The sequence below is a fragment of the Cherax quadricarinatus genome, chromosome 43 (genome assembly GCF_038502225.1).
Source record: "Cherax quadricarinatus isolate ZL_2023a chromosome 43, ASM3850222v1, whole genome shotgun sequence".
Taxonomy (NCBI): Eukaryota; Metazoa; Arthropoda; class Malacostraca; order Decapoda; family Parastacidae; genus Cherax; species Cherax quadricarinatus.
Genome location: NC_091334.1, coordinates 10,075,593 through 10,088,092, shown reverse-complemented (window position 1 = coordinate 10,088,092; position 12,500 = coordinate 10,075,593). Strand labels below are relative to the sequence as shown.

The 12,500-nt window shown below is 47.0% G+C and overlaps 1 protein-coding gene across 2 annotated transcripts in view; it reads right to left on the bottom strand.

Moving 5' to 3' along the window:
* The window catches only part of LOC128694247 (tsukushi), a 143,260-nt gene that overhangs the window by 62,437 nt on the left and 68,323 nt on the right, over positions 1-12,500 (bottom strand). The window contains exon 1 of one of the 2 annotated variants that reach the window (XM_053784272.2): positions 9,191-10,011. The exons of the other annotated variant lie outside the window; for it this stretch is intronic. Coding sequence (XP_053640247.2) covers positions 9,191-9,196 — 6 coding nt within the window. The 5' untranslated portion in view covers positions 9,197-10,011. Of the gene's footprint in view, positions 1-9,190; positions 10,012-12,500 lie in introns of those variants that run through there. 2 annotated transcript variants of the gene reach the window in all.

Here is a 12,500-nt window from a genome sequence, read left to right as displayed (position 1 = left end):
CCCCCACTCAGGGTATACTTCCTCCAGGGTTCCTCCCCCTCCAGGGTGTCTCCCCACTCAGGGAATGTCTCCCCACCCAGGGTGTCCTCCCCCACTCCAGGTGTCTCCCCACTCAGGGTGTCTCCCCACTCAGGGTGTCCACTCCCCACTCAGGTTATGCTCCCCACTCAGGGTGCTCCCCTCTCCAGGGTATCTCCCCACTCGATATACTCCCCACTCAGGGTGTACTTACCCACTCAGGGTGCTCTCCCCACTCAGGGTATACTTCCCATCAGGGTGTGCTCCCCACTCAGGGTGTCTCCCCACTCAGGGAGGGTATACTCCCCACTCAGGGTATACTCCCCACTCAGGGTGTACTCCCCACTCAGGGTGCTCTCCCCCACTCAGGAGTATACTCCCCACTCAGGTGTCTCCCCACTCAGGGTATACTCCCCACTCAGGGATGCTCTCCCCCACTCAGGGTGTACTCCCCACTCAGGGTGTCTCCCCACTCAGGATGTCCCCACTCTAGTGCTCCTCCCCACTCAGGTGCTCTCTCCCCACTCAGGGTATACTCCCCACTCAGGGTACTACTCCCCACTCAGGGATATCTCCCCCACTCCAGGGGTCTGCTCCCCACTCAGGATATACTCCCCACTCAGGGTGTACTTCCCCACTCAGGGTGTACTCCCCACTCAGGAGTATACTTCCCACTCAGGTTATACTCCCCACTCAGGGTATACTCCCCACTCAGGGTATACTTCCACTCAGGGAATGTACTCCCCACTCAGGGTGCTCTCCCCACTCAGGGATGTACTCCCCCACTCAGGGTATACTTCCCACTCAGGGTGTACTCCCCACTCTGGGAGGGTGCTCTCCCCACTCCAGGGTAGTACTCCCCACTCCTGCAGGGTGGGGGTGCTCCCCACTCAGGGTGTCTCCCTCGGGAGGGTATACTCCCCACTCAGGTCATCTCCCCACTCAGGGTGTACCTCTCCCCCTCAGGATTATGCTCCCCCACTCAGGGTGCTACTCCCCACTCAGGGTGCTCCTCCCCACTCAGGGAGTATACTCCCCACTCAGGGTGCTCTCCCCACTCCGGGAGTGTCTCCCCACTCGGGAGGGTATACTCCCCCACTCAGGGTATACTCCCCACTCAGGGATGTCTCCCCTCCCCCCACTCAGGGTATCTCCCCACTCAGGGAGTGTCTCCCCACTCAGGTAGTGCTCCACTCAGGGTCTGCCTCCCCCACTCGGGAGGGGTGTCTCCCCCCATCAGTATACTCCCCCACTCAGGTATACTCCCCACTCAGGGTGTCTCCCCACTCCAGGGTGCTATGCTCTCAGTGTACTCCCCACTCAGGGTGTCCTCCCCACTCCTATACTCCCCCTCAGGGTGTACTCCCCACTCCAAGGGGTGTCTCCCCACTCAGTAACCTCCTACCACGTTTAAAACATGTTATTTTCCAGTCAGGTTTGGGACAGACAAACATCAGGGAGGTCCCGCCACTCCAGTCACACTTAAAGTAGTAGGTAAGGCAGTAGGTAGGTAGGTAGTAGTAGGTTATGGGAGTAGGTGGCAGTAGGTAGGCAGTGGTGGCAGTGGTAGGTGGTGGTGGAGTGGTGGTGGTGGTAGGTGGTAGGTGGTGGTGGCGGTGGTAGTGGTGGTGGTAGGTGGTGGTGGTGGTGGTGGTGGTAGTGGTGGTGGTTGTGGTGAGGTGAGTGGTGTGGTGGTTAGGTGGTGGTGGTGGTGGTGGTAGGTGGTGGTAGGTAGTGGTGGTGGTGGTGGTTGTGGTGGTAGTAGTGGTAGTGGTGGTGTAGGTAGGTGGTAGTGGTTAGGTGGTAGTGGCCCGGTGGTGGTGGTGGTAGTGGTGGAGGTGGTGGTGGTGTTAGGTGGTGGTGGTGGTTATGGTGGTGGCAGTGGTGGTGTGGTGGTTGGTGGTGGTGGTAGGTGGTGGTGGTGATGGTGGTAGTAGGTTGTAGTGGTGGCGGTGGTGGTGGTAGGTCAGGTGGTGGTAGTGGTAGGTGGAGTGGTGTTAGTGGTGGTGGTAGTTATGTGGTGGCGGTGGTGGTGGTAGTAGGTGAGTGGTGGTAGTAGGTGGTAGTGGTAGTGGAGTGGTAGGTGGTAGTTAGTAGTAGTGGCAGTGGTGGTAGTGGTTGTAGTGGTATTGTGGTAGGTGGTTCTGGTGGTAGTAGGTGGATGGTGGTGGTAGGTGGTAGTGGATGGTTAGTGGTCAGTAGTAGGTTGTAGTGGTGCAGTGGTGGTGGTGGTGGTAGTAGGTGGTGGTAGGTGGTGGTAGGTGGTGGTGGTGGTGGTTGGTTATGGTAGGTAAGGTGGTGGTGGTGGTAGGTGGTGGTGGTGGAGTAGGTAGGTGGTAGGTGAGTGGTGGTGATGGTGGTGGTATTAGGTGGTATTGGTTATGGTAGTGGCAGGTGGTGGCAGTGGTGGTGGTGGAGTAGGTGGTTCTGGTAGGTAGGTGGTGGTGGTGGTGGTGGTGGTATTGGTGGATGGTGAGTAATTGTGGTTATAGGTGAGTGACGGTGGTGGTAGGTGGTGGTGGTAGGTGGTGTGGTTAGTGGTGGTATGGTTAGGTAGTGGTGGTTATGTGGTAGTGGTGGTAGTGGTAGTGGTGGTAGTGGTAGTGGTAGTGTTGTGTTGGTTGGTTGGTGGTGGTTATGGTGGTGGCAGGTGGTGCAGTGGTAGGTGGTGGTGGTGGTGGTTCTGGTGGTAGTGGTGTAGGTAGATGGTGGTGGTGGTAGTTCTGGTGGTAGTGGTGGTAGGTGGTAGTGGTTCTAGGTGGTAGTAGGTGGTGGTGGTAGTGGTAGGTGGTAGGTGGTGGTGGTATTGGTGGTTCTGGTGGTAGTGGTAGTGGTAGTGGTAGTGGTGGTGGTGGTGGTGGTTCTGGTGGTGGTGGTAGGTGGTGGTAGTGGTAGTGGCTAGGTGATGAGTGGTATGATGGCAGTGGTGGTGGTGGTGGTGGTAGGTGGTTCTGGTGGTGGTGGTGGTGGTGGTGGTGGTGGTGGTGGTGGTGGTGGCCGGTGGTGGTGATGGTGGTGTGGCGGTGGTGGTGGATGGTGGTGGAGTGGTGGTGGTGGCGGTGGTGGTGGTGGTGGTGGTGGTGGCGGTGGTGGTGGTGGTGGTGGTGGATGGTGGTGGTGGTGGTGGTGGTGGTGAACGGTGGTGGTGGTGGATGGATGATGGTGGAGTGGTGGTGGTAGTGGTGGTGGTGGTGGTTGGTGGTGGCAGGTGGTGGTGGTGGTGGTAGGTGGTGGAAGTGGTGGTGGCGGTGGTGGTGGTGGTGGGGTGGTGGTGGCAGTGGTGGTGGTGGTGGTGGTGGTGGCGGTGGTGGTGGTGGTGGTGGCGGTGGTGGTGGTGGTGGTGGTGGTGGTGGTGGTGGCGGTGGTGGTGGTGGTGGTGGTGGTGGTGGCGGTGGTGGTGGTGGTGGTGGTGGTGGTGGCGGTGGTGGTGGTGGTGGTGGTGGCGGTGGTGGAATGGATGGTGGTGGTGGTGGCGGTGGTGGTGGTGGTGGTGGTGGCGGTGGTGGTGGTGGTGGTGGTGGTGGTGGTGGTGGCGGTAGGTGGTAGGTGGATAAGGTGGTGGATTGGTGGTGGTGGTGGTGTGGCAGGTGGTAGGTAGGTAGTGGTGGTAGTAGTAGGTAGTGGTGTGGTAGGTAGTAGTTGGTGGTAGTAGTAGTGAGTAGTGGTAGTGGTTGTTCTAGGTAGTGAGTAGTAGGTAGTTGGTAGTAGTAGTAGGTTCTGGTAGGTAGTGGAGTAGTAGTAGGTAGTAGGTAGGTAGTAGGTTCTGGTAGTGGTAGTAGGTGGTAGTAGTAGGTTCTAGGTAGTGGTAAGGTGGTGGTAGTAGTAGTAGTAGGCAGTGGGAGTAGTGGTGTAGTGGTTCTGGTGGTGGTAGTGGTAGTAGTTCTGGTAGTGGTAGTATTGTGGTTCTGGTAGTGGTAGGTAGTGGTAGTGGTGGTCGGTGGTGGTGGTGGTTGTTATGGTGGTAGTGAGTGGTGGTAGTGGAGTGGTAGTGAGTAGGTAGGTGGTGGTGGTGGTAGTAGGTAGTAGTGGATGGTAGCAGGTGGTAGTGATAGTAGTGGTAGTAGGTTCTGGTAGTGGTAGTGGTATTGTGGTAGTAGTAGTAGTTCTAGTAGTAGTAGTAGTAGTAGTAGTAGTAGTAGTAGTAGTAGTAGTAGTAGTAGTAGTAGTAGTAGTAGTAGTAATGTTGTTATTATTATAAGTTGCTACGTCTTAGTTGCTGTGGAAACACTTTCATTCCACCTCTTTTATCCTCACTTGACCTCTTAGCTGCCTTGATCTAGTCTTCTCTCTTTCTCTCTTCCTCTCCTTCGCTGAAGGATCTCCTCTAACTTACATATCCTTATTTCTCATCGATTCCTTTGTATCCCTGTGTATCGTCCGGGGTATCCCTGGGTATCGTCCGGAGGATCCCTGGGTATCGTCAGGGGTATCCCTCGGTATCGTCCTGAGTATCCCTAGGTATCGTCCTGGGTATCCCTGGATATCGTCCTGGGTATTCCTGGGTATCGTCCTGGGTATCGTCCTGGCTATCGTCCTGGGTATTCCTGGGTATCGTCCTTGGTATAGTCCTGGGTATCGTCCTGGGTATCGTCCAGTGGGTCATCTCGACGTTTTCTCTACGTAAACATTGCGTTCGTTGACCTGTTAATTATTTTTTCTCGTCAAAATATATGTTTATTGTTATTACTTCTACTGTTCAGTAATCATTTGGTAAAACTATCGTACGTTTTATTGCTGTGCTTTTCTGGTTTTTACATCTCCTTCCTACGGTTTTTATTGGCGTTATCTGGGATGCTCTGAGGTGCCAGCATCAGTTGTGTAGATACTCTGAGGTGCCAGTATCAGCTGTATAGATACCCTCAGGTGCCAGTATCAGCTGTATAGATACTCTGAGGTGCCAGCATCACATGTAATGATACTCTGATGTACCAGTACCAGCTGTAAAGACATAACTCTTGTGCGGTTTCCTGAGCCACACCGTAAACAAATGGATATTAACGTGTTCAATTACCTATCTCTCTCTCTCTCTTTATTTATATATATATATATATATATATATATATATATATATATATATATATATATATATATATATATATATATATATATATACATATATACACATATATATAGTGTGTTCTTTTTTTTAGCTGACTAAGATTGAGATGATAGCTTCCCTTGACTATAAGCAGCTATATCTTCACCTGGAAGAAGTAATGGAAGCAAGAATAGAAATTCAATGACTGAGAGATATGTGCCAGAATTATCCTCGGAACAACAACGACGTCGATGATTGGACCAATGGCTAGTTGGAACTGAAGTCGAAGAAGGTTCAGGAGACTGCTGAGACGACCAGCAACTATTTTTTCTTGTTATCAGGCGAATATAATTTGACTATCCAGGTCCCTCCAATGATGACCTTTCCGACAAAGACCAACGTTTCGGCACAGCGAAGTCCGCCAGTGAAGATAACCCAGCAAAGACAATCCCTACAAAGACTTTCGAGAACGTCAAAACGAGCACAGCCAGTGAAGGTAAGAGCATTGTTTTAGTTGGCGACAGTCAAGTTAAGTTTATGGATAGGGCATTTCGTCTCAGTGATAGGAAGAGGAGGCAGAGGGTGTGTTTTTCAGGGACTGGGATGTATGATATCGTTAGCCATCTGGAGAGGTAATGGGAGCAATCCTATTATCTGTCTCAGTGCTGGAGGCAACGAAGTTGGCAGGCGTAGGTGTGTGGACCTGATTAGCAGGTATAGGTCAGTGATAGACATAATTAGGAAGAAGGGAGGGAGCCCTGTAGTATATGGTATTTTGCCAAGGAGAGGAGTTGGAAATGAATGGTTATCCAGGGCAATTATTGCTAATTGTTAACTGGACATACACTATAAGGACAATACAGTACCATTCATAGACAACTGGGACCTCTTCTATGGCAGAAATGACATGTATGCCAGGGATGTTTTTCACTTATGTAGGTCTGGTGTGGGGGCACTGGCCAGTGCAGTGGAGGGAGCTGTTAGGGTTTTAAGGGACACGTAAGTTCCCTCGTCTTCTAATAAAATGTTCTTTTTTCAACTATAACCTACCTTGTCCATTATTACTATCGCATTTGCTATGTCTGTCTTCGCTCACACCTCTACAACACAACTGTCATCAAAGATTTGTTAAGTTATACCATGAATTAAGTCAAGATTCTGGACTTCACCTTACGAAACAGACAAAGCAAATGTGGTAGTAATTATGGACAAGGTAGATTATAGTGGAAAAATGAACATGTTATTAGAAGACGAGGGAACTTAGTGCCTCTTAAACTAGAAATAGTTAGTAGTATGGGTTTTTGTGGGAAAGCAATGAACTATTATACAATAATTCTCAGTGTAGCGATATTGTTTAATTTTAGGGAAACTAGTTATAGGTAGAATGAGGTAGAGTTATTGGTGAACAGGTCTCTCAGGTCTCTCAGGTCTCTCAGGTCTCTCAGGTTTCTCAGGTCTCTCAGGTCTCTCAAAAGAGTGAAGGTTGAAGGTTCTGAATCTGTCCTCACATAGAAGATTCCTTATACAGTGGATTCATTTTGTCATTCTTCTCTGTATGTTCTCCAATGCATTTATATCCATTCTGCAGAATGAAGACCAAATCTAATCTACGTAATCTAAGTGAGGCCTCACTAGTGATGTGTACGGCTGTAAAATGACTTTTGGACGCCTGATACTTATATTCTTGACATCAAAGCAATCTGTTAGCCTTACCACGCACACTTAGGCACTGTTATCTTGGCTTCACATCACCTAGTTTATAACTATGAGGGTTATTTTCGTTCCCAAGGATTATTACTTTACACTTGTCCACATTGAACTGCATCTGCCACTTTTCAGACCAAGACATTAACTTGTCCAAATCCTCCTGAAGTTCAATGGTATCCTGCTCAGAACCTATTATTTGGCCTGTTTTAATGTCATCAGCGAATTTACTCATGTCACTTGTAATTCCTTCGTCAAAGTCGTTAATATAAATTAGGAACAACAATGGGCCTAAAACTAATCCTTGTGGAACGTCATTTGTGACTGGTCCCCATTCAGAGTTGATGGAAACTCTCTGCTTTCTATTGGTAAGTCATGCCTCGATCCTTGTTAGAACTTTATCTCCTATACCATGAGCTGCCACTTTTCTTACGTCTTTAGTGAGGTATTCTGTCGAAGTCTTTACTAAAATCCAAATAAACAATATTATATTCTTTATCACTGGCTACTGCCTCACATACTTTATTAAAGAACGTCAGTAAATTGTTAGGCAGAAACGGCCTCTCGTGAATCCATGCTGAGATTCATTAAATTATAAATAACAAAAAGAGAAACAGTACCGTGACTGGAACAATACACAAATAACCTGCACGCAGAAGAGAGGAGCTCACGACGGCGTTTCGGTCCGACTTGGACCATTGTATTGGACCGAAACGTCGTCGTTAGCTCCTCTCTTCTATGTGCGGATTATTTGCGTATGAAATCAAATTAGGCTCGTCAAGACGACTTCTAATAATATCAGCAATAACTGACTCTAATAATTTGCCTACTATAGACATCAGACAAGCTGGACGATAATGTGAGGGAACTAACTTATCCCCTGATTTAAATATACGAATTCCGTGAGCCATCTTCCACATCTCTGGCACAACACCACTTTAGATAGACGCATTAAACACGCTGTTAGCGGCTGACTAAGTTCGTTGGGGTCCAGGGACTTATTTTGCTTATTTTTCCACCTATTTGATAGCCATTTCCCTCGTGACAGTAATATTAATTAATTTATTTTCTTCAGGATCTGAATAATCGTTGGGATATTACTAATATCATCTTATCTGAAGACTAACAAGAAATAACCACTGAAAAAAAACACAGATTTCCTGTTCATAATCAATAAACTTATCAACTTAAGTTTTTAATCTTATTTTTTTCCTGATCTTTTCCCTATACACTTGAAGGAACCATTTTGTATTTATTCTGGATTATAAGTTATTTTAACTTCATAGTCGCGTTTAGCTCTTCTAATACACTTCTGGTATTCTTTAATTCTCTGTTAACATAATGTTGCTAGAATTACCGACATTATGTTAGGTTAGAGGACACAGGTGCAGCTAATGTGACATTTTATTGAGGCAACGTTTCGCTCACCAGGAGCTTTGTCAGGCTGTTACAAACAATATATGGACACAGAGGGTATATATGTAGGTAGGAAGTGAGGTGAAGAGCACCTCACTCTGTACAGTTTGTAACGGCTTGACAAAGCTCCTGGTGAGCGAAACGTTGCCACAACAAAATGTCACATTAGTTGCACTTGTGTCCTTTTTACCTAACTTCTCTTACAATACGTGACAAGATTTTTTCGGATTTAATGTTATTTAGGGCCGAGAGAAACCATGGTTAGTCAAAGGGTTGTTGTTGTTGTTGTTGTTGTTGTTGTTGTTGTTGTTGTTAGAAATTCTTACTTCCCCCCCCCCGGAAAAATAAAATAATTAAATAATTAAGATTTTGAAAAAAAAAGAATCTCATAGACGTAGCTAAGAGAAAATAATTCAAAATTATGATAATCTCTGTGTTTCTGCAGAATATAACATCGATTTTTTTTTGTTTAATATGAATATTTTCAGGTCAGAGAAGCAATTTATTCTTCCCAAAGGAAAGTTTGTTTTTCAATTTCTTCAGGAAACCAGAGACCTAAACTCTGTTATTCGTGGTTTTGAAGATTGTCGCACCAGCTGCTACTCTCACACCGCCCCCCCCCCCCCCCCCCAAAAAAAAAAACCCCTCTGAACGACAGGGGTTCGTGGGCAGCCACGACAACCGAGAGATAAACACACGTTAAAACGAGTAAACAAGAAGCTCGTTATATTTAAGAGAATTTCCTGAACTACGAGTGTTGGAACCCGTCATTGATCTAACCCCCCCAGTGACGTCACAGCCGCCATATCAACACAGCGACCGTCACACCGTCGAAACTCCTGGCTTTTCTACGTCTTTTCCCCGTCACCCTGGCGTCAATCCCCGTCCCCGTAACAGCTAGACACTTGCAGACTCAGCCGTCTACAGTGACACTGTCACTGTACCATCGGAAAGCTGGGGAAGAATGGAAGACTAAGAAACTAATTTCGCCCCCCTCAAAGTTGGAAGACTTACCTTCATTACTCTGAGATGTTTAAATACGTGTTTAAGAAGGAAAAAGACGATCCAGTACGGGGAAAATTTAGCCTCTGTTAGCAAGGACTTTCAAGATTAATGTACAGAAAGTTCTTCAAGGTGTTATAGATGGTGTTATTGAGTATGATAACACCGGCTTGTTGCTCTGATGAACATCCCTCAGACCAACTGAACTTTCCTGGAACTTTTCGTTTTTTGAGGATGAACGTTGTAACGCTGGGTGCTGGGGTTCACGCTTGTTTGAACGCTGGTAGTTGCGGTGCTTGTTCAACGCTGGTAGTTAGAGCACAGAGCTTGTTTTATAAATTGGTTTAGTACAGAGTTTATTCAACGCTGGTAGTTAAGAGTACAGAGTTTGTTTAACACTGATAGTTACGCGTATAGAGCATGTTCAACGCTGGTAGTTAGGAGTACAGAACTTGTTCAACACTGATAGTTACGAGTATAGAGCATGTTCAACGCTGGTAGTTACGAGTACAGAACTTGTTCAACACTGATAGTTACGAGTATAGAGCTTGTTCAACACTGGTACTTAGGAGTACCGTCTTTGTTCACACTAAACTGTTCCACTGACGGCAAAATAGAGAGAGAGAGAAAGAGAGGGAGAGGGAGAGAGAGAGTTGACTCTATAAGGAGATTAAGACTGGAAGACCAGGAGTGTGTTGAGAAAGAGCTCTGGTTAGAGTGAGATCACGATGTTGGCTCTGTCCTCGAGTCAAATCCTCGCGGTGCCAGGGAGAGGACAGCAACAGTCTGGTCTCGTGATACAGTCTAGCTGGACTCTGAGTGTGGCCTCGTTGCGGGAGGTGGTGGTGATGGTGGTGGTGGTGGTGGTGGTGGTGGTGGTGGTGGTGGTGGTGGTGGTGATGGTGGTGGTGGGTCGAGAGTGAAACACCTCGTTATCATACCGTCTAATCTACTTCTACTCCCCGAATTCCCCCCTCCCCAATCTCTCGCTATCAGGCAGGTCTCTCTCTCTCTCTCTCTCTCTCTCTCTCTCTCTCTCTCTCTCTCTCTCTCTCTCTCTCTCTCTCTCTCTCTCTCTCTCTCTCTCTCTCTCTCTCCCTCCCTCCCTCCCTCCCCCCTCGACATGATAACTCATCATGTTACTCATCCTTATCTTCTCACTTATTCACTCACTAAACACGACATTCCACGAGACAGACATGATTCACTGCTCCTTCTTTACCCCCTCCTCTCTCTCTCTCTCTCTCTCTCTCTCTCTCTCTCTCTCTTTCTCTCTCTCTCTCTCTTTCTCTCTCTCTTCCCTTTCCCCTCTTCCATCTTCTTTCTTTACTCTTCCCCAGTCTCCTCTCATATTCCCCCTTTCCCCCTGCATTCGATTCATTTCCCCTCTCTCATACTCCTTTCTTTCTCTTCCCGTTTCCATTCACTCTCTCTCTTCTTCCATTCTCTCTTCTTTTCCATCTCGTCTCTACTATCTCTTTTTTTTTTTCATCTCTCTCTTCTGCCCCTCTCTGTTCTGTCTCACCACAGGGACATAAACAATAACTGGAATAGGTCTAGGTCAGTTCTAGATCACGTGACACTTTCTTGTGCCGTGATCACGTTCGTATCTGCGGGTGACGTTCGTATTTGCGGGTGATGTTCGTATCTGCGGGTGATGTTCGTATCTGCGGGTGACGTTCGCATAATTAGATTTCGTGGAAACAAGGCTGGGTGAACCTCTCTTGCGTGTTTAATGATATTGTGATGATAATTGCTAAGTGATTAGTGGAATGAATTGATAATTAGTCAGCTACACACACACACACACACACACACACACACACACACAGAACAGGCCGGGTGTCTCATCGACATGTGCCTTTGACAAAATGTTAACTAATCTACACATACGTACACACACATACATACAAATACACACAAGCTGCCTAAAAACTATGGAGATGATATTAAGGAAAAGAATATTGGAGCACTTGGAAAGGAGGATATTCTTCAGAGACGATCAACAAGGATTTAGAGATGGAAAATCCTGTCTTACAGTTCTGCTGGAGTTCTAATACAGAGTGACGGAGATAAAACAAGAAAGACAGGTTTGGGTGGACTGTGTTTTCTTGGAGTTTAGGAAAGTATTTACACAGTACCATACCAGAGATTAGTGAAGAAACTAGACAGAGTGTTCCACTGAGTGTTCCACTGAGTGTTTCAGTGAGTGTTTCAGTGAGAGTTTCAGTGAGTGTTTCAGTGAGTGTTTCAGTGAGTGTTTCAGTGAGTGTTCCAGTGAGTGTTCCAGTGAGTGTTTCAATGAGTGTTTCAGTGAGTGTTCCAGTGAGTGCTCCAGTGAGTTCCAGTGAGTGTTTCAGTGAGTGTTCCAGTGAGTGTTTCAGTGTTCCAGTGAGTGTTCCAGTGATTCAAGGAGTACCTGAATGACAGAAGGTAGAAAGTAACAGTAAGGATGAGACATCAGAATGGGAGAGAGTAATGAGTGGGGTTCCTCAAGGATCAGTCTTAAAGCCACTAATGTTACTAATATATGTAAATGATCTGCCAGAAAGGACTGAGTCCATTGTGTCACTGTTTGTTAATGATGAAAAACCACTGAGAAGAATAAGAACAAGAGAGGACATTGATAACTGCAGAGAAACCTCAACACACCAGCGAAGAGGCGGGGCCCGAAGCTGTGAATCGACCCCTACAATCACAACTAGGTGAGTACACTGCAGATGTGGTCCAACAAGTGGCTTCTCGAGTTCAACCCCAGCAAATACAATAACTGGAGAAGAAGAGGGCAGACCGGACACAGAGTACAGCATGGGAGGAGAAAGGCCACAAATATCAGATAAAAAAAGACTTGAGGGTAAACATATCACCGAACACATCACCAGAATTACACATAAACCTTATAAGGCCAGCAGCATGTGTTAGCTTAAACATCAGAACAACGTTCAGGAACTGGAATAAAGAATTTTTCAGAAGCTTATATACGACACATGTTAAGTCAGCCATTGAGTACGCTGCCCCAGCATGGAGCCCACACCTGGTCAAGTACTTGAAGAGATTGCAACCAGACTAGTACCAGAACTGAGAGGAATGCACTACGAGGAGACGTTGAAGGAACTGAACCTGACCATCTTAGAGGAGAGAAGTTCAAGGGGGAGACATGATTACTACATACAAAATATTGATAGGAATTGATTGAGCTGATAGAGACAGATTGTATGAATAAAGAGGACCGGGATCAAGGGGACACAGGTAGAATGTGAAGACAGAGATAATCCGTAGGCATGTTAGGAAGTATTTTTTTAGTCTCAGGCTGATAAAAAAA